Source organism: Adiantum capillus-veneris, chromosome 12, assembly GCF_014529385.1.
Source record: "Adiantum capillus-veneris isolate H3 chromosome 12, ASM1452938v2, whole genome shotgun sequence".
Lineage (NCBI taxonomy): Eukaryota > Viridiplantae > Streptophyta > Polypodiopsida > Polypodiales > Pteridaceae > Adiantum > Adiantum capillus-veneris.
This window is the reverse complement of record NC_140942.1, coordinates 21,442,826-21,465,672: the sequence shown is the minus strand read 5'-3', so window position 1 is coordinate 21,465,672 and position 22,847 is coordinate 21,442,826. Positions and strand designations below refer to the sequence as shown.

The 22,847-nt window shown below is 42.8% G+C and overlaps 1 protein-coding gene and 1 pseudogene across 1 annotated transcript; one reads left to right on the top strand and one right to left on the bottom strand.

Moving 5' to 3' along the window:
* Positions 1-8,557: 8,557 nt before the first annotated feature.
* On the top strand, positions 8,558-11,549 carry LOC147445438 (uncharacterized). Its single transcript, XM_086524953.1, has 3 exons — positions 8,558-9,542; positions 10,462-10,853; positions 10,956-11,549. Exons 1-3 carry the CDS (start codon positions 9,378-9,380, stop codon positions 11,404-11,406), a joined length of 1,008 nt encoding a protein of 335 aa, XP_086381079.1. The 5' UTR covers positions 8,558-9,377; the 3' UTR covers positions 11,407-11,549.
* Positions 11,550-13,866: 2,317 nt separating this feature from the next.
* On the bottom strand, positions 13,867-16,487 carry LOC147445437 (uncharacterized; annotated as a pseudogene).
* Positions 16,488-22,847: the final 6,360 nt, after the last annotated feature.

Sequence of the window (22,847 nt, the reverse complement as noted above, 5' to 3'; positions counted from 1 at the left end):
TTATGACTAACATAAGTTTTCTCACTATTAAATATTAGCAACAATGGTACACATTTGTGAGCTCATATCTAACTTTTTGATACATGCTAACAATAATTGAGATGCTTCTTCAACCAAAATAATATCTTGCCTAATCAAGGTACCTTTTTTGGTGGATGATACAACCTTTAACCTTTTCTTTATAGACTGTAGCCAACAAAAATACATTGCACAACCTTATTGTCCAGCTTTTTGGATTGTTTTTCCAACATTAAAGCACAAGCCAAGCAGCCAAACACATGCAAGTAATCAATGGATTGCTTCTTATCATACCAAGCTTCATATGGAGTGATAGACTGCAACACTTTAGTGGGACACTTGCTTAGTATGTATGCAACACACGACATTCTCAAGCCAAAAAGCATTAGCAAATCTTAGCTTTTAACCATACATCGTGCCATCTCCATAAATGAACTATTTTCCCTCTCAACATCATTTTGTGGAGGGGGATTGAACACTACGTATTGGTTTTTTAATGCAATGAATCGCAAAAATGCATTGAACACCTTAGACATGCCCCTCCCCCCCCCCCCCCCCCCCCCCCCCCCAATCCTATATTAGAACGAAGGTTCCCTACATTACACAACCAGATAAATTACAACCATAAGAAAAATTTGTTTGAAGCACGTAAATCTTTGGACTTTGCCTTAAACGGATACACCCATGCATGCCTAGAGTAACCATCTATAAAAGTCACAAAGTGCAAATGATTTCCAAAAGATGTATGCACTGGACCATGAACGTCTCTATGGACAATCTACAATTTGTAAGTAGCCACACATATCCGTCTTTAGGAAACTTAGAACGCTCTATTTTGTCCATAATACAACCTTCACATACATGTTTCAATGGTGCCTCAAAACGGGGCAACGAAGCAACCATATCAATTTTTTGCAAAAGGCAGCAAACTAGCAAAATTTAGATGATCAAAACGTGCATGCCAAAGTTTTGCAAGCAGCCTTTGATCAATAAGTGCACATGTTGAATCTTCCTCACATTTCTTGTAAGCATCGAGCTTATATAGCCCATGAAACAAAGTGCTAAATGTCCAATAATATTATAAGACTGAGATCATGCACAATACATGTGTGATCCATAAAATTGACTAAGAATTTTTTGCAATCATAGATTCAGACAAAAGGTTCTTCTTGATTCCAAGTACATATAAAACATCATAAAGTGTGATAGAGCTACCACCTATAGTAGTAAGCATGACTATAGATTCAAGCAAAGGTTCTTCTTGATCCCATGTTTATACAAAGACCAGAAAGTGTGAAAGAGCTACCACCTACAATAGTAAGCACAACTATAGATTTAGACAAAGGTTCTTCTTGATCCCAAGCATTAGATAGTGCGAAAGAGTTGCTACCTACAGTAGTAAGCACAAATCCCTTGACTGGATAGAGGCGTAATTGGTTCATGTGATAGTTTTTTGTTAGGGACAGTCTCGAGAGAAGTGAACCAATCATGACAAAATGTAATGTGCTTAGTTGCACACTATCAAAGTACTACACATGATTAATAGAGTTTGTAATAGTTGCATCGTGAATAGATGGGTCGTATTGACATAGTTTTCCAAATTTGCACCTACAATAACAACACACCAACTTCTTATTGCCTTTATTAGAATTCTTAGACGTATTGTTGTTTGAAGAACAACAACTACGAAAGTAGGCCTGCTACTTGCAAAAGCATTAGACGTGACAATAATGGTGCTCATCTTTTAGTTTGGAGCCATAATGTATGTTCAACAACATGTTGCCTAGCCCTATTTTTATTGGATTGGGCCTCTTGCAGCAATACAGAGATTATACCATCAAAATTTATATCATCAAGTTTATTCTCTATCACAATCCTAAAGGTGGAGGCAAAAGTCTAATAGGAATCTCACAAAGCATCAAGAATTGTCTGTAGAAAAACTGTTAGAGTCACCTCACCAATGGCAATTCACTACTCTTTGAGATCTTTAATTTTCATAGGAAATACATCCATGTCATCCTCCTTGTGCATATCCTTAGAAACTAGATCCTAGGCAAGCAATTTTTGCCAACTTTGAACTTGCATACAAAGAAACTAGTCTATCCCATGCCTATTTTGTCGTTTGTCCTAAGTGAATGTACGTAGTAATGGAACTCTTAATAAAAAGTGAAATCAACACATGAGCCTACACATTCTTAACATCCCAATATGCTTGATAAATAGTAGGCTAAACAACTCTACCAACAAAACTATTAGAATCTACCCCATCATCCACATAATTTGTATCCATAGAACCTGGTCTTACATCATAACCATGCACATTGTTCCAAGCGCACTTTGTAGCAAGGATATGTTGCATCATATATGCCCAAAGTGGGTAGCCCCATCCAATTTTTCCTCATGAGACATCATGTGAAAAACATCATTCTTGTCGGCCATGGTCATATGATGCAAAAATTACTTGTGTAAAGGAAAAGCCGCACAAAGGCAACCTATGCTACATAGCACAACCCAAAATAGACTACAAAGTGCTTGTTTTGCAAAAAAATGGAATTGTCAAAAAACTTGTACAAAGGATGCAATTGCATGTACAATATTGGCAGTAGTGGAAATGAAGGTCAAAACGAGTTTGATTAGACGACTCCAAGATCGAAGATCTTGCTCAAAGGTTATGTCATCAGGTGAATGCTCACAAAAAATTACCTCAATCAAAGAACGTGCACCGGAAGGGTGATGATGGTGAAGCCCCCTAGAATGTTGAAGCCTCCTTCAATGCCAATTCTTGAAATTACAACTAGAGGAATGCACACAAAGATGGAGAAGATGAGTGAGAAGCTCAAGAGCGTACAATACTAGAAGTGGTATTGTTGGATGTGCTAATACAAACATAAGTCTTGCCCTAGAGTGATGGATGGATATACAAGCTACGAAAGAAAACCTCTTAATAAGGGAGAAAAGTGCCCCGATGGTCCTAAGTTTGTTCGCACAGAGCACTGCCATGGTATGGTAACATGTGACGCATATGTGCATCATCACTAGCCCAAACAAGATACGAAAATGTAGCAAAAATCTTGCCTTAGCTAGGGCATCAATAACCATTTCTAAACTAGTAAAAATGAGATCATATCTTCTTCAACAAGTGAAAGTTTGTGATACACATGATTTGCCAATATTTACGGAGTTTTCCTAACTACATATAAATGTTGGATGGTGGTAGGTACAATCTCTTACCTTCATTGTTTGAGTTGCTTGGGAAGTAAGACTACATAACAAAGCTCTAAGGGAGGCTTCGCGATATGTATGGAGGCACTCTTCATGTTGCTTACATCCAAGAGGAATTTGGGCAAGAAATTTGCATGGCTCAATGAATCAAGTACTTTGTACACATTCTATGCTCGGACTTAGGTTGCAAGGGGGTCTGCTCAGGGGGGACATCAGAGAATAAAACTCTTTTAGTTCCACATGAGGACAAGCACCCAAGGAGCTGGGCAACAAGTCTCCACTACCCAAAGTTGGGTGGGAGTGCTCGGGCTATCGCAACAAAAAATACTTTTATATCAAATAGCTGATTGAACAATACACATTTTAAAAGTCCATATGCAATATGTAAAGCATACTCACCTATTTGAGACTGCTGCCTGCATATTTGGTGTGTATACACCCTCACCTCTCTTTGCTTTATTTATGCTTTGTGTAACAAAATTGAGAGGCCATAGGGGAGGAAAAACCATGCTCCACCCAACCATCTAGCCACTTCATATAGGCAGCCCTCATGATGGTTCCTCACTAGCCCTTGGCTTCACATTGCTTCACCCTTGGAGAAGTGTTTTTGTCCTCGAAAAAAAAAGTGGGGCATTGCTTCTAAAGAACACTATTGTTTTTCCAAGTGACACTTTCTTCAAGTCGATCTTTCCACTTAGCTAATGTTTGGCAATGCGCATGATGGCATGTACGTGAATAATGATAGTCAAGAAAATCTTGAGTTGGAGATTCAATGAAATCGACTAAGACCTAACGATCAATTACGCAAATGATGTATAGGAAAAACGGAATGAATGCAAGAGTACTGCACAAGTAAAGAAATTTTGTAGGCCATATCTCCAACTCAAGTTATTTTGAATAGCCATAATATCTAGGAGATAGCTTAGGCATATGACCAATTTTCAGACTTTTTGAATGCTCTGGAACAAGCAAGAATACCTCTTCACCTTCCGTGAAAGTGACTTGCCAATGTTTCTCATTAGCATACTTCTTGACTATCATGACATTCATAAAGAATTTTGGCGTTGAATGTTTGCATCCGTCGGTACAAAAACTCTCCTTTTGTGGATTAGATACCCATAATCAATGGAAAAATCCTTGCATCTACTCAGCTCATCACTCGAAAGAGGAGAATTGGGTGTTATGCACCATCACCCTCATATATACCCTTAAGAAACTCTAAAAACTCACTTTTAAGTTCCGTCAATAGAAGAGAGTCAATCTCGAGCATTATGCTAAAAGCATCAACTACCTGATTGTATCATCCTTTATGATACTGGAGCTTCGTATCATACTCCTAAAGAATCTCAGCCTACCTAACCTTTTGACCTTTCAAGTCAGATTGCTATGTATATCATTATATACTTTCATGGTCAAAACACTATTTCAAATTGGGCACCTTACAAATAATGTCGCATTTTTTTTAGAGCGGACACTATTGCATAGAGCTCTCTTTCATAAGCAAATAATTTTGGTGTGCAAAATTGAGTTTCTCACTTTCAAACGCAATTGGCCTTTCAATGAGAGGCCATAGGGTACATAAACCCCCACTTCACCTAGCCATTGTGTCATTTCATATAGGCAGCCCTTGCGTCCGTTTTCCAATAGCCATTGGCCTCACAAGAATTAACCTTGATGCCCTAATACACACAATCTAACCATGAGCTAGCCATCAAAGAGCCTTGTCATGCATGTTTGTTGCATATAGACAAAAAATTGGATGACTATGGTACCTTGCGGCGCAAATGGGTGGACACCCTCTGAAAAGTTGTAAGAACCAATGAGTACGATATTTGAATCAAAAATCTCATGCTTTATTTGGAGGTGCTAAACTAGAAGGATAGGGTCAACAATATAGTCATGGGTTGGGAAGAGTAGCACGTAATGGCCATAATAAATGTCAACTTATTAAGAACAAGAATGTTGAAGAAATTGAGACACAATAGTTAGGCAAAAAAAATCTTCATGTGAAAAATGGAGCGGGTCAAGGGTTTCAAAGACTGGGTTTGGACGAGCTCAACGGAAGCTTGCGTGTGCGTAACATGCCTCCATGCTTTTTGTTCACAAAAGAAGAAAACAAAAATTTTGTGGTATGTCAAGCTCCGGTCAACATCCAACATCCAATGCGGATAGGTAGAGTGGTTGAGGCAGTGCCTTGCAACATTTCAAAATGAGTTCAATTTGCGCTCATTGCAATCATTTTGAAAAAGGCCCGACAATACTTCTCTCCTAGGGGGTCTCCCATCTTTGGTGGATTTGAAAATGCACCCCTCTTTTTTGGCCAAGTGAAACATCATCAATGTGGATACTGCACCTCTTCCACCATCTCGTCTGCACCTAACCAAAGAAAGGGTGCGTGATGATTGTGCCCCTTATCCTAGGGAGCGAATCTTTTATACCCACCAGAACTATGTGTTAACTCCATATGATTGTCCCCTAGCCTACTCCCACCCTTACGTCCTTTTGAATTTATGGGGGCTTCATTTTTCACCTTTTGTGTTGTAGTTCCATTTTTAGCACTTTCTCCCCCATTGACACCTATGGCAGCCAACTTTCCAATCATATAAGCTATGATGAAAGTCATTGATTGCGGTGCTCAAAAAACTTTTCTTTAAAAACTTGGCAAACCCACATATGAAAATTTTCAAAGCTAAATTGACTAAATGTGAAGGTTTTTACACTAATTTCTCTAAAATTTGTAGGTTTTCTCACCTTCAAATTTAAATTTTAGAGGTGAAATTCAAATTTATAGGTGGGATTACACTAAACCCAGGTGTTTTTCGAGCACATTTGAATGGTAACTGACATTGAATGATTGGTTGCTTGTGGAAGAGGTGCTCCATGAGCTTATTTTTTCGATCTTTTAATATAATCTAGCTCACTATAGTGAGAATTGCTTTCAAAAGAAAATGAAAGACAGAGAAGATTGAAATTAGAAAAGTGTGAAAACTATACAATATCTTGATGGACTAAAAGATCCTAAATCCTTGCCTCCCTCCTTCCCTCTTTCACTCAATCACTCACATGAAGTTCAATTGAGAAGACTTGAATTGAAGCCAAGTGATCTACAACTCTCTACCAAACTAAACAATGTCTTGATAAGTGTCAATGAAACCTCCCTCCCTCCCTCCTCTTTCTCTCTCCTCAAGTGGCTAATAAAGATTATTAAACAAGATATAAAATGAGTCAAACTAACTATAACTCTCAAAAATCTATCCCTCCCTCTTTCCATTTCTCTCTTTTGAAGTGGATAATGAAGGGTTTTAGAGAAGCTTTGAACTGGCCCAAGTGCTCTACACCTCTCCACCCATGAACAAATTGGGGCAAACATAAAGAAGAAAATGAAAATGCATGCAAACAACTTAGTTGTTTCACAAGTAAATAAGTAACTCGATATGACCCCTCACTTGTTGTAGGAAAAGACTTTTGTTCACCAATCAATTGCTTGCGCTAGGCCTTGTCTTTTCTGAAATAACTTAAGTGCCACATGGTGTCAAGCTTGGATCTAGTAGATTATTAAACAAGATATGCAATGAGCCCAAGTTATCTATAACTCTCTTAAAATTTCCTCCTTCCCTCTTCCCCCTTTAGTGACCAGGATCATCGTTCGAATGCGGCCAAGTGATCGATTGGCGCTCACAGACGTTCTTTGTCACCTCGCACGAAAGTTGTGCGATTTGTCAAAAAAAAAACCTCCTTCCCTCTTTCTATTTCTCTCTTTTGAAGTGCATGATGAAGATTATTAGAAAAGATATGAATCGAGCTAAGCCCTAGTGATCAACACCTCTCTACCCGTGAACAAATTGGGGCAAACATTAAACAAAAAGTAGACAATGCATGCAAACAACCTAATTGTTTAACAAGTAAATAAGTAACTCGTTGATATGACCCCTCACCTTGCTCTAGGAAAAGATTTTTGCTCAACAATCAATTGCTTGCCTTAGGCCTTTTCTTTTCTGAAACAGTTTAAGTACCACTGTCCACACAATGTTGAGCTTGGATCTAGTAGATTTTACTAGTGTTGAAGGTTTTTCTTCGATGAGGAAATCTCTCTTCAGTATGTGGTCGCAATCTTTGCAGCAGGTCACATTAATTAGAATGTGGGAAGATGCTTCTCTAAGAGGTTGGATAAGAAAATGCAAGGGCAAGGCACACACACACAGAGAGAGAGAGAGAGAGAGAGAGAGAGAGAGAGAGAGAGAGAGAGAGAGAGAGAGAGAGAATCTGATGCGTGTCGCGACAGAGAGAGACACTATGCGTGCGCCCAGGATTGGAGGCCTCATACGCGAAAAAGGCATTGCGTGCACGCAGGGATGCAAAGGAGGTAGGGTCTGGAAGGGTGGCAGTGCGCGTGCACTGTGTGTGTGTCTCTGTTTGCAGGCAGGCATTGCGTGTTCTGCAACTGCCCCATGCACACACGAATGCGAGGTAGGTAGCGTGTGGAGGGTGGCACTGCGGGCGCAGTGTGTGTGTACTCTCAGTTGCAGGGAGGGATTGGGTGCTGTGGAGCTGCCGGATGCAACGCAGGTAGAGTGTGGGGGATGGCCATTTGGGCGCAGGGAGGAGAGCTCGATGGAGCTGTCTCGCAGGGTCTCCATGCAGGGAGTGGCGGGCGCAACAGGGGGAAACGGTGCACACCGAGCTGCATGCTGAGGCTGCGTAGGCAGCATGGGGAGACGGCGCATGCACCGGATGCAACGGAGACAACCCTTAAACTCGAAGGAAATCTCCAGAGGAAATTAATTAACGAAAGTATGTTAGACCCACTATGTAGGTGAAATAATATGTACAAACAATGCACCAATAAACTTTCAAGTATGTGACACACATGGCAAGCATTCTATGTACTAGTATGGTCGGCCGCCTTCAACAACCTCTCTCTCTCTCTCTTTCTCTCTCCCTCTTTATCGCGTGCACAGGGGCTTCTTTAAGTTTTGGAGTTTAACTTTCGTGTCACAGATTTCGACACTAAAGGACTTCCCCTTCCACTATATTATGTTAGTTTAGATTAATTACATACTTATTGCCTAAAAGTTATCTCTCCACCATAGCAATTTTAATCATGGGTATGAGGCAGATTAAAGCTTAAGTTCCTATTAAAAAAATTATGTATGTAAATTACTTTATGTGGTTTGAGTGTTTTGGTGGGTGCAAACAGACCCATGTTTAGAATCCTTATTAATAAAAAACAAAAAAAGAACAAGACTCGTTGTCAATGCATATAGTCTATACTCTAGAAAAGAAGTTACATTGCATTGGCTCCAAGCGGTGTGTGCATTCCTGTAACCCTATTTCAAAGAAGTGGGCATTCGCTAGAATGAGCATGAAATCCTCCGAGGCAGCATCGATGATACATCACCACAATCATCAATTCGAGGAGAGAGTGCCCTTTAGAGTCTAGAGTCTGGTGAGACCAACCTGGCGAAGCCATTGGAATTTACAACCTTGATGGCTGCTAAAAATACATATTGCGATGATTATGATGTACCTAGTAGCCATGTCAAATTTCTGAGTTGAGACTGTGGGCGGAGAGAGAGAGAGAGCCGGCTTTACCATCATCGCCGTTTTCGCCATAGCTGCTCACCTCGTAGAAAGCAAGGACCTTTCTTAGCTTTTACTTACAGTATCTCCTTTTCGGAACCCAAGAGCAGGCAAAAATGCGGCTTTTTCTCTTGCGAGAGGGTGGGCTTCCCCGCTTAGTTTCTGTTCGTGATCGCATGGATAGCTCTTTGCACGACGCGTCTGTCCCCTCATTGTACCTTGCCTCGGAGTAGATCGCGCCCTGCTGTTAGATCTCCAACGGAATTCGTTAGGATTTTCCTCGAAATTCTGTGCGGGGAGAGGGAGTGAGTGTGTCTTATAGGTGCGCGAGCTCGCATGTCTGCGATATGGTTAGAGTTTCGTAGATCACTGTCCGTGTGAGCTCCAGACCTCGTCAATTCTACCTTCCTCTCTGCAGAGATTAGGGTTTCTTTCGCTTCTTTGGAGCACCTTTTCAGCTACTTGGGCATGGGAAATCAGCTGCAGAGAGCTCCATTTTTGGGACCTTGGCAGCGCAGACAGTGACCACCATGTGAGCGAGGCCTCTCTTCAGCAACATGGGTGCTGATTATTACCGTGTTTTGAAGGTGGACAGGACTGCATCGGAGGACGACCTGAAGAAATCTTACAAAAGACTAGCTATGAAATGGCATCCTGATAAGAACCCTGAGAACAAAGTGTATGCCGAGGCCAAGTTCAAGCAAATATGCGAGGCTTATGAGGTTACTTTTCTCTCTTAACATTGTTGTTCCATATAAGCTCAATGTTGTCAAGAATAATACACGTATGAAGAAGCTTCATACAGGTTTAAGGTGTTCAAATTTTGACCGTCAGTACGTGGACCTTTGTATGAATGTCCGTTCAAATGTGGGTATGAATAAGGGTACATAGTTACATGCACTTCTTGGTACGAAGGATGCCAGTGGTTTGTAATTGTCACTTTAATTTTTGATTCAATCTAGGTATCATTTGTATGTTTCCAGGTGTTCATTTGAAAGTTCATGCAACTTGACACAATATTATTATCGGGAGTGCGTGGTAAATATTTTAAAGCAAATTTTAGTTGTTATATGTACATAAGGAACTTTTAACATAGATAGAGCAATCATTATTGTGATTTGTAGTCGATTCTAAGCTCACATGTGAATGCATTTTAGTTATTTTATGTACTTATTGAACTTTGTTGTTTGTAGAACATAATTAGAGTATATTATGTCTTCAAATGTGCATGGCGTGATTCTTAAATTTTGTCTCTCTCCAAATTGAGCTTGCATTAGGGCGCTTCAATCTCAAACCTTTAGCCACGACAAACCTCAAGTATCCAGATTGTTCCATGAATATGTGCTTGTGCTGGAATTGTGTTTTTATGGGGTGTACAGTGTGGGAGCGTATTGAGAGCTACTTTGATGATTACTATATGGCACTCATGTGGCTAGTACAGATGTTGTAGTATCTAGTTGGTACTAGGCAATATGGGCCGGATGGTTGCATTGTCTTGAGGACCATGATTGTACAACTTGCACTTTCCTTATTGGGTCAATTTGGCCTATTTTATGTTGTATTGAAGAGACAATCACCTTTGCTAATATGAATCATCACAATCCATGTTGAAGATTGTTATCTGTGCTATTGTAATAACAGGTTCTAAGTGATTCTCACAAGCGCTCTGTCTATGATCGATACGGAGAAGAAGGGTTAAAGGACATGCCAACTGATACTGCGAGTGCAGGAAGTTTTTCCAGTGGCAGCACATCACGTAGCACAACACACAAGTTTAATCCAAGAAAAGCTGAAGATCTTTTCTCAGAGGTTTTCGGGGCATCATACCCGTATTCGAATATGAATGGTACTTCTCATGGCAGGTCCAAGACTCCGTCTCGCCATAAAGTCCACGAAAATCCTACTGAAGGAAGCTCTAGCAATCTCAGGAAAGCGCCGCCCATAGAGAACAAGCTACTTTGCTCTTTGGAGGAACTTTACAATGGTGCTGTTCGAAAGATGAAAATCTCCCGCAATGTCTTGGGTGCAGGGGGGTGAGTATACATACATACATATGAACCTATTTTGATGTTAATATACCTTGTTTCTCCATTTGAATCTCTTGTAAACACTGCGTACGTGGGCTTTGGTAACAGCAAGATGACCGCAGTGGAAGAAGTTCTGAGCATTAAGATCAAGCCGGGCTGGAAAAAGGGGACCAAAATAACTTTTCCTGAGAAAGGGAATGAGCAGCATGGTCTAATTCCGGCCGATTTGATCTTTGTTATTGACGAGAAACCGCACGATGTTTTCAAAAGAGACGGCAGTGATTTAGTTGTAGTTCAAAAGATCTCGCTTGCAGAGGCCTTAGGGGGTTCAACTCTGCAAATTCTGTCGCTAAACGGGAAGACTCTGACCATTCCTTTGACGGAGGTAATCTATCCTGGCTATGAGAGGATTGTTCCCAAGGAAGGCATGCCCATTGCTAAAGAACATGGCAAAAGAGGAAACCTTAGGATACGGTTTGACGTAAAGTTCCCTTCCCGGTTGTCTGCTGATCAAAGGGCTAGCATCAAGAAAATTCTCAATGCCGAGGAACCCACTTGACTTGGTTTGGTTCTGCATGGGTAACAGCCTGTTCAGCCAGTGTTGTAAATTAACATACAAAAAGCAGGGTTTCTCTGTCCATCAGCAGCTGCAACACAGAAGTTTTGTAAATGTGTAGTCGTAATGAAGCAAGTAAAGGTCGACATAGGTGCGCACGCGTTTCTTCATTGTGTGTGGTGCATGCATTGGTTCTGAATGTGCTATGATTTCACTGGTGCTTATGCTCTATCACTACCTTGTTTGTTGTATTAATTCTTTCTATTTGATGCTCTGCTCTGCATTTTCGGAGCTACGATAGGAACTCAATATGTAAACATTTGTACTGTGCGCTCTTATGTGTATGCGAGTGGGCGCAGGCACGCATTAGTGTGGAGAAAAAAAGAAAGAAGGATGTTGTGGAAGATTTTACCTGTTTTATATGTCCACCATGCTCAGCGTTGAATGGCAATCAGGAAGTTTATAAGGTACACAGCTTTCTTTGTTTTGGGGTGTGTCGTCGTTGAAGCATCAGGGGTAATGTCGCCAGTCGTATTAAGAAGGTTGAGAGAAAGCAATCAGATTTTCGTGTATTACAGTGAATGAGAGCTGCAGCTTTTCGAGAGGCTTCAGCTTTACTGTAAGAGTTTTGAAGATTGTCTTCATTCTTCATGCATCTCATTGCTTGTCGAAGCTTGCAGGCAGCCCCTTTCTCAGGCTTCAAGAGTTTGCAGTTCATGGTCCTGAAGCCCCACATAATTATTGCTGAGCTATCTCAATGAATAAATCAGATAAAGTCTCGTCTTTGTGCTGTGTCGTCTGACACTACTGGAGTGTGTATGCATGCGTACTTATGGTGTATGGTATCTTGTATGGTTTGTGAGTGTTTGTTTGTAAACCAGGCTTTACGAAGAAGGGAGTTCGGCATACATTTGACTTTTGCAAGTGAAGCATTGGATGGATGACATCTTCTTTGGTATTAGGGCCTTTACGCACTGTGCCAATGCTCACCAAAACTGTCTGCACCACCCAATAAGGCTGCACCACATCTGATTTGGGCGCTGTGCACATTACACAGCCAAATCTCCACAGATGTGGATCCTTGCCGGCTGCCACGTTACCACCAGCAAGGTTTTGGGGGAGGGTTTCAGAGTGCCCATATTTGGTAGAGCACTTGCTAGGCTCTCTCTTCTCCTCTCTGCCAATCACACGTGGCCCTTTTTGGTTACCCGTTATCATACTGTGTAGCTTGTCTGCCCAAACCCCCAGCTGTCATTTGAAAACGGGCTGCCTTATTGGGGACAGGTGCCCATTTTCTTTTGGCATTGTGTAAGTCCCTTAATTTGTAGATGGTCCTTTCTTTGAGGATCCTCGCATGGGTCCTTATTGTTTTAGAATGCCAAACATGACCCTTGTTTCTAGAAGTATGTCTATGAGATTTTCTCAGTCCTTTTCTGAGGTTTGTTAAATTTCGTTCCTGTCTTACACAAGCATGTGGGGGGAGGTTTTGTGGCTGTTGGTCGTTAGCATCTTGTTTTGATGTGTTTGCTTACTTTCTTGAATGTATCGTCTCTTCTCTGTAATTTGCATTGGGTCTTGACCTCTTTATATGAAGTTTCTCTTAACCACTGCCTGTGAAAGGAGGCGTCGAACATTGAGGTGCAACAGTTGATGGCGTTTGCAAGTTTATAATTCTTTGCATAAATTCACTCCACACAGCCCTGGTCTTTCTGATGAGTCATTGAATATTTTGCTGTAGTCTTTCCGGTGAGGCGTTGAATTGAAAGTGTAGATTCTTCTGGTTGTACGAGCATGATCGTCTCTAGAGCACATAAAGTTCATCATACTATTGCATGCTTTGATGCTCAGTAGAGGTATTTCAAATATTAAATGGCAGTATATCTGCTAGTGTTTGGATCACAGCAATTTATCTGCGGGGCTTTTTCGGAATTGTGGCTTTGAATCATATTTCAGTGTTCTACGAGCTCCTTTTTTTAATTCCCATAATGTGCAGTAATTCTGTTTGCATGAAGGAAGTGTACATGGTTAAATGACTTATCACTATGTACAAAGGCTAGAAGTCCAATGTTGGATATGAACATGAAAAACCCGTCAAGGTCTAGGGGAGGGGGGCTGCAGATCCCAGCCATACATCTAGGATACATTAAATCAAGGAATGTCACAACCAATCATTGGATGTATGACAAGTCAGCAGGCAGAATGTCAGAGGACACACTGTTACTTGCAGATTTGTCAACTCACCAACATCAAATAATAAATAGACAGCTCAGCAAAGGGAATTTCACCAATGCTCAACACATCAACAAACAAGAATATGAAGCTCTGCATGACACATCAGCAGAGGGAATTCAACAGATCTTAGCAGAGCGAATATAAATGTAGCATGACACACAACTTAATAAGAGCTGCTTCACGCGCTAAACAGACAACAGTTTTACAAATTTAAAAGAAGAGGAGTTTCACCACACCTGTAGAATACACTGGCCACCACAGAGAATTACACAAATTCATAATCAACCAAAAGACACATTCATAATTTAACTTGCATATGTAATTTCAGCAGCTGCTATGGTCCATGTGTGTGCCAACTCAACTGCTATTTACACCATTTACACTAACCAAACGCTAGTTATTTTTAGAAGCACCTGGCAGCGTATTCTCCTTTCCCAAGTAAACATTCACAACACAATTATGCATATTACACGATGGAAACATCGAAACTCCAGGCGAATGAGGAACAATCCCAACAGCTCGAGCAGATTCTGGAGGAAGATCTTGCAGTAGCTTTTCGTCAAATGGTATATCATCCCCCAACTTGTAAGACCCAAAGCATATCCCATCTGAACTCTTTAACTTAGATTTGCCACTAGCAACTTTGTCAACGGAATTAGACAAGTGACCACAAGAAATCTTCGACTTAGATTCACCACCAACATTGTTATCAACAGAACCAACTGACAAGAGACTTGCACTTAGCGGGCAAACATCTTCACGTATATCCCTACTAGCACCTGCACACCAAAACAAGAGGAAAACAACTATGAACATTAACAATATCAGTGTTCAAACCCAAATGTAATACAAAACAACACCCCACTTTCGACGTTTTGACAGAAGTTATTAAATTTTTCTTTCAAGACCTGTGGATAAGCTTTTAGCTTTCCTGAATCATCATATGGATGCGATAAAATGTCTTGAGCTGCAGCAATCCTGACCTCACTTGAAAGGTCATACTTCTCATATGAAGTTGCTCGCTTGTGGCTAGTTACTAACATTCCAACATTAGGAGGAACCTGTCCTAGGCTCATCCTAGTCACAGAGGTGCTACGCAGGCTCTTGTTTGAGAAATTACCACCGACCCCAGAACGCTCACAAATGAACTTCACCAAACCACTAAGCACCTTCACTGAAACTCGATTTCTATTGTACCAAGTCTGCATACACAAGCAAAACAACCAATCGTGAGTCAATTCAATACCATGTATTGCAAGAAGACTTACAAGACCTACTTGAGTTCGAGGACTACTAATCGGCTGCAAAAACACATGTAATAGGTTCTTGTCACCCTCCACAATTGGAGGCATGTGACGCATCAACTGATCGAAGGTATCCAACACATCACTATCACGAACTGTAATTGGAGGTCGAAAGTGCTCTGGCTGGTAATGCATCAGGTCTACTTTATAGTTTTTACTCAAGCGCTCAGAGAAGCTGCAAAGCAATAGAACATAAAACCTTATGAGCTAATAGAAAAAGTACACACTTTTTTTTAAAAAACTAAAACGCAGGAGTAGACTTTCACAAGAACCCATCGCACAAAAGGGCCAAGCTCATCAGCACCCCTAGCAAACATAGCTCGTTCTAGCTTGTATAACTCCAACCCACCTCTCACACAAAAGTGTAACATGCAAAAAAAGGCAAACCTAGACTGACAACCACGGTTATGCTGAATACTGAAGTCGATGTCGCGCAAGATCTCTTGTTCCAATGTGACGCCAAGAACTGATGATTTCTTTCGCTCTTTGCATACTCCACGAGCTACCAATCTTCGCATCGCTGAAATCACTGCATTCTGGGTCGATTTGAAAATTGGATTCTTTACTATATCAAAGGGAACTTCAGTTACACCCGTAAGTGCTACCCTCAATTCTTGCTCCTTCTTAATCATCCGGCCAAAACAACGAAGCATGCCCATCAGTGTGTCAGATGGAAACAATGATCCATTTTGCTTGCACACAACAACAAAGAACTGTGACAGCATGTCATTCAACTAACGGAGATCTAGCTTCTCAAGTGGAACCTGACATTCCAAGCCACAAATCTTTCTCCACTCGTCGAACTTCTTTCGAGCCCAATTATCCTTTTGCTTGGTGCTACTTTCCCCCAAACTGACTAGCTCTTCCTCTAACTGACCCCCAGTAACAAGAAAACCAGAATTTTTTCTACCACCGGCACGTAGAGAATGCCCCTTGTTGCCAATACTTCTCTGATTTGGAACACATGCACGCTGGCTGACATCACCTTCTATAAAGAAATCAAAGAGCACCATAGAGGTAAGCTTTTCAAATAAAACCTACATAAGACTACACAACAACTATAGGTACAATGTCAAGAAAGTCATAATATAAGTGGTAAACCCTATTCTAATATAATGGTGAGCTCTTGCGATTCCAAATTCCCCTGAATTCATTCCTCAAATCTGAGGACAACATAATTACAGGTGCAACAACCCCTAATTGCTAGCAACAACAATGGAACGAAAAGCAGCTCATAACAGAAAGAAATAAACCTACAGAAAGAAAGCCAAATCAGTGGAAAACCTTACCTCCAGAAATTACATCCAAGCTTCCTACACAAAGGGGAGCAGATCCTGTTGCAGAAATTGGCGCAGAATCTCCTCCACAAAGGAGGTTAGAGCCTCCTCCACAAAGGGTGTCGGGAGCTCTTAAGTCTTGTGCAGAAGTCGCATCACAAGCTCTTGTAGAAAACACATCACAAGTTCCTGTGCAACCTGAATCTACAGATCCATTTTCGCCAACATCAACTGGCAGTAGACAAAACGATGGCACTTCACCCTTTGCCATTTGACTGAGAGAGTTCGGCTCAGCCCTCGCCCACCCTTTCGTGCATGCCTTGCCCTCGAACTCTGCTTCCCGCTTCACTCGCACGTCTGGTTAGCTGAAGTCGACACTTTTCCAAAAGGCAAGCCTAAAATTAGTTCATATTTGGCCCCCCTCGCCCTGGACCATTGACAGCCGGGAAAGGACCTCTTGTGTCCTCTCCCCCTAATGCGTGCTCCCACGTGACTCCCGGCTAACGCCGTTCGCCACGAGGTCGCACGCATTACGGGGAAATGACACAAGAGGTCCTTTCCCTACACCATAACCGAGAATGCAAAAGTGTCATGTGAGAGGATCAAGCAATGATTTTCACAGACTCTTTCAGAAGTGATTCCAGCAAAGGAGGGTGGAGAAACCTTTCAAAGCTAAATGCCTCTCAAGTTGAATACATGATGTATAAAACCACTTGCACCATAGAACATAAAGGCATTTTGTGTGGTCTAGTTATGCAAGAAACCCAAGTAACAAAGCATATTGAAAAGCAGAGGTTGACGTACATGAGAGCGCTTTACAAAACCCCAATCACAAGGAGAGAGAGATTACTAGTAACATGAAACTAGACAGATGGAACGAAGGCTAATTTATTCTTGGCACTAGGGTGTGTAATGATGAGATGTCTGTAATCTTCTCTTGGAAGTGGTGCAAAAGATACACGTGCAAGTGGAAAGACGACGAGGGCCAGCCACGAAAGAATACATCATTGGACCAAGTAGTAGATTGGTTGACCTGCCAAACCTTGTTGGCCTTGCTAGTCAATGAATGCTTTCGTCCAATAACTGTCTGTAATGGGCCTTTTGCCTTCGACTTTCCACAAAATACCTTGATATCCATGAGGGATATGATATCGATCCCAAATACCTTGATGTCCATGAGGGATATGATATCGATGTTGCGCTCTATGAAAAGAGAGCCTTGCGACAAGATGATATTAGAGAGGTGAACAACACCAAGCCTTGCCATACACCCTTGAACTATTGAAGAAGATACGTTTGGCATGCACAATAGTAATTCTATAGGTGGCAAGCACCTTAAATTGTAGAGAAGTTGCTTCCCTCTACAAGAGGGGGGCTTCCGATCATCAAACATCAATACCTCTCGCCACGAAAGTACCAAAACATGTGAGCAAAGAAGATTGCTCACGTGTGTGTGTGTGTGTGTGTGTGTGTGCGCGCGCGAGAGAGAGAGAGAGAGAGAGAGAGAGAGAGAGAGAGAGAGAGAGAGAGAGAGAGAATAAGAAGAGGAATTTGGAATAACCTTTTTATCACCCAAATGTGGTAGGTTGGTTATCCCAATTCCCTCTTAAATGAAAGATCTTGAGTTCAAAACTTGTTGACGAGACCTTGGAGGTCTACTTGCATTGATGTACCTTCTACTGCTATACTCTCTCTCTCTCTCTCTCTCTCACACACACACACACACACACACACACACACACACAAACGTACACGTATCTTGGTATTGTTTCCATGGTGTTAAAAGTTCCCCTTTTCTGTCTCTTTGTGGTCTTTCATATGGTATATCACTAGGGTTTCCAATTTTTCACACAATACATTTTTGTTATGCGATTGCTTGATAAATTTTAACAAAATAAGCCATTATAACTTACATCTTTTCTTCACTATTTGACCACCTTGGATGAAGTGCCTTGTGCCATGAAGCAATGTGTAGGGTTGGTTGGAGGCATTTGTACATGTGTGGAGTTGTACAACAATGAAATGTTATTGTTCATTTCATGTTTGAAGAGATGGTTCTAAATTGTACGATATTTGTAGAGAGAACAAGTTTTTTGGCCTTCTAAAAGAGGCCTACATACTGCATATGCTCTCAAAATTCTTGTCCATCTTGTTGCCTTTGCTGCACCAAAGTTGCAAGAAGGCCTCTCTATGCTCTCGCATGTAGTTGGAACTACCTTGCAATCTCTCAAAGTGGCCTTTGAGTGTGAGGATCAGCTCCAGCCAAACTTCATGGACAATCTTCGCTGGTGGGACGGGTTGAGCCTCAAAGATGCAAAAGCATCAGGCTCGCCTAATGAACCACAATGTCAGGCCACAAATGAGCTCCCAACACGACTCTCTATTTCTGCTCCACTCTTGAGGGACCAACTTGGTGGTTGGCTGGAGTGTAGGCTGGACGAAGAGCTGGCTTGTGAGTGCGGACCAAGCTGCAACACCCCAAGTGTACTGGCTGGTTGTAGAAAGTGCGAGCATCAGTCAAAGAGTATGAAGGCAAACCTGTTGTGCCATGGGCCAGCCCCACATACAAAGCTGCTGGGTCTTAAGTAGATGGTCACAGGCGTTACATACTCCCAAAAGGCTGTTGTGCACCAACCAGCTCCTGATTGTAGTAGCTCGATGTGTCACCGGCCATTGGAACATGGTCTCGTCTTGGCTGCCTACTACTGTCCCATAAGCATTCTCAAAAGCGTGCCAAAAACTTGGATGTGAGACCCTTCTCCTCGCAATGAACTGCTGCAGCGGGACAAGCTCCTCTCCTCGCTGTCAGTATGTGGCGACCAAGCCGGGCGATGTACTGGAAGAAGGGGGTCCCTAGGTGATCGGCTAGAATGAAGGGATCTCGCCAAAACCGCTCCCTTGGGTCCCAATGCATATGCACCAAGGGGCGGCTTTCCCTGACTTGCAGCGGGCTTGGCCTCTCCTCGCCTCTTAGTATGTGGCGACCAAGCTGAGCTATGTACTGGAAGAAGGGGGTCCTTGGGTGATCAATTGGAATGAAGTGATCTCACCAAAACCACTCCCCCGGGTCCCAATGCACATGCATCAAGGGGTGGCTTTCCTTGACTCAAGGTCTGCTGAATCTGGGTCTATGACACTAGTCCTTCCACTGATGCCCACAACTTAGATTCACCGAAAGCAGCACTCATCCACCTTTGGTGCATTGTGAGTGACTTTGTGGTGGCAGTCCTCCCTCTAAACCTCAAAGCAATTGCAAGATCCTGTCTTGAACAAGTCCTAACTGAGATGAGGACCTCTAGTCAGGTGATGGCCCCCATCCATTAGGGAGCTTCCGACTCCAAAGGGGTGTACCACTCTAAAAGTATAGTCACAACAATATCTTGAAACATGCTTTGTGCCCCCCTCATGGCTCGCAATTGAGTGTCATCGGAGAAAGTTCTCTAAGCTGCAGCCAGTCCCCAAGGGGGTGTATTGTGAGTGACTCTGTGCTGGCAGTCCTCCCTCTAAACCTCAAAGAAATTGCAAGATCGTGTGCCTAAACTAGTCGTAACTGAGATGAGGACCTCTAGTCGTGTGACGGCCCCCATCCAATAGGGTAAAGGAGCCAGTTTAGGTACAGTTAAAAAGCAGGGGCCAATATAGGGAAATTCAAATTGTCATGCTTCAATTTTACATTTGTGCTCAATGAAAATCATTGAAATGGGTATCAAATTGTAGCACTCGCGAAGATCTACTCACACATCTATCCATTTCCATCCTCTCTTTGCATTATCTCAACAATATATTAGCTTCAAGTTATAGGCGTACTTGTATTGGTCACGTCTTTTTACTGGCTCCTTTACCCTAGGGAGATTCTGACCCCAAAGGGGTGTACCACTCTCCACGTATAGCCGCGACAATATCTTGACACATGCTCTGTGCCCCCCTCATGGCTCGCAATTAAATGTCTCCTGAGAAAGTGCTCTAAGTTACAACCTCTGCGATGGGACCCCAAAAAACATGAGGTCTGCTACAAACCATGCTACAAACCATGTGGCCTCGTTGTGTGCTGACCATAGGATTCCAAACAAGTGGTTGCCTCAATCGCTCTTCAATGCATGTGGGCTGGTGCTGCTCATGCCCACCCCATAGCTGCCCCTAAGACCGAAGCAATCTCGTAGCAAAGCGATCCTGCCATCTCATGCTCAGGCCTACTCTACGCATCTATGAGAAAATCCAACATGTGGAAGGGCTCCATGGGCCGCGTGTCTGTGGGACCCGTGCCCAAATCTGGGTAACAACTCCTTTGAGGGATCCTCCCCTAGAAGAAGTCCTTCAACCACAAGCTTCCCAAGAAGGGCTCTACTCTGTTGTGATGGGTCGATAATACCCAACCCTCCCTGAGAGCAAGGTGAAGTGATGACCTGTTAAGAGACCTTGGCCCGAGCTCACTACTACGAGTCTCGCCCTGACCATAAGAAGTTTTTGATCAGCCTCTCTAGCTGGCTGATGTAGGACCTCGAGAAAATCCAGCAAGACGTGATGTCCCACATGGTGACTAAAAGCACCTACAACCCTCCCATCAAGAGAAAGCCGTGCTCAGCTCCAATGTAGTAATTTCCTCCTAATGGACAAGAGGAGTGGTGCAATCTGTTGCTCTAGAAACAGATCCAACCCAACCTGACACCCCAAGTATGTACTAGAGTCCGTGCAGGAATCCACCTAAAGCCCTCTTAAGGTGGCCAAGGGTATGGTAGCAGCACTACAACCCGAAAAGCCATTGTCCAGTTGATCATTGCAAACCTGTGCAAGTTGGCCTCCTCGCCCTCCAAAAATCATCAAAAACTTAGCGTCAAGGAGCTCCTCCCCCGAATAGGCAGCTGCAGCCCGCACAGACCAACCTCCTGTGAGGTCAAGAACATGCTGATCGCCTTAGCATAGAAAAGGAACAGGAAGGGGGCAAGAGGGCAACCGTATCGAATTGATCGTGTGAGCATAAATCAATCCCCTCTTCCCCTTGCTGTGCCTATATACAGCTGACACTCCCCTAATCCATGCATCAGCCAAAAAGCCCATTCAACGCACAGTGCCCATAAGGAAGCCCCAATCTAGTAAATCATATGCTTTCTCAAAAATCGAGGAGTACCACTAAATCCTCTCCCCAAGGTCGCACGAGGTTGTCGCCTCCTAGAAGGTAAAAATGCTGTCAAGCATACTGCACTACTTGACAAAACACACCTGCATCCCATGTATAATGCTCTCAAGTATTGGGGCTAAATTCTCAAACATTGCCAAGATTTTGTAGGCTAAGTTGAGAATGGTGATTGGTAGCCACTCATCCAAGAAGCCACCCTCCTTGGGAATAAGGTAGATCAAGTCCTTGCTCATGCTGCCAGACATCTCCCCATTGTGCAGAATGTGCTCGTAAGCACTACAGAGGTCTGGACCAAGCACCTCCCAGTACTCTAAGAAGAAGATGGGAGTCAAACCATCTTTCCCTAGGCAACTATCCTTGGGAAGTGCCCCGAGGGCCTCTTGAAGCTCCTCAAACTGAATCAGCCGCTCTAGCCTGTGGAGCATCTTAGTGACTAAAAGGCTCTACAGAAAGTAGCTCATAGTAAAAGTCAGTAGCAAATGTACGCATATCCTTGGGCTCTGTAACAATAGACCCATTGGGCCTCCTCAACTAACCAACACTGGAGTGCGCATGGCAGGGATCCAAAATCTCAAAGAACTCACTAGTAACTTTGTCATTCACTTGAGTCCAGTGAGATGCAATGAAAGACAAACTTGTGGCATCGCTCCTCAATAGTTATCAACTCCTGCTGAGCCTATTGCATCTGCTTCATCCAAGGGCTACTTGGGTGGCACTCTTGCATCCTCTGTAGGGAGGCAATGCTTGTTGAGTCGCTTCTCCTCCTCGTTGGTTGCAACCAAACGAGCTGCAAACTCCTATAGAAGCAACTAAGCTCCATGAGGCCATTGGCCACTCTAGCAGTAGGGTCTCCCTACATGTCCAAGCTCTCCGTCCACACTGCCACAACCTACTCTTTGAGATCTGTATCCAACAGAAGCCTCCTTGGGATGCGTAGCATGGCACCGCCACTCATCTGACTATCTGACACAGTGAGAATCATTAGTGCAAAAATGCATACTTATCCGCCCATGTCACAAAAGCAGTCACTAGCATAGAAGGGACCTGTCCTAGATAGATTGACACCCCCCACTCTATAGTGAGATCGAGAGAATGAGAGGCTATTTGAGGTCGTATAAAGCCTGCATACTGCCGTACATCTGAAAGCCTCATAGTCATACATAGTCGCTGCCTTGCGGCTAACTCAACCCCATGAATAGTAGCATGGCTAGCTAGAATCCTATCTGAGGGGTCCTCCAACATGTTAAAGTCTCTGCCAATGCATCTTTGCTATGCATGACTAAAGGACTCCACAATATGTGACCAAAACTTAGCCCGTACACTCACATGGTTGGGGCGCATAAATGTCCAAGAAGCCCACAAAGATGCCTTGAAACTGCATGGTGACCCATTGGTCCATGCCTAACACAATAATACCTCTACTCATAATGGCCTACTTCCATGAGTCTACAACATTCATACATACACCTTCGTGAATGCCACTAGACCCAAAAGTAG

Coding starts and splice junctions, on each gene's coding strand:
- LOC147445438 (XM_086524953.1), top strand. CDS start 9,378: ATGGGTGCTGATTATTACCGTGTTTTGAAGGTGGACAGGACTGCATCG. Junction 9,543..10,461: donor AAATATGCGAGGCTTATGAG/GTTACTTTTCTC, acceptor TTGTAATAACAG/GTTCTAAGTGATTCTCACAA. Junction 10,854..10,955: donor AATGTCTTGGGTGCAGGGGG/GTGAGTATACAT, acceptor CTTTGGTAACAG/CAAGATGACCGCAGTGGAAG.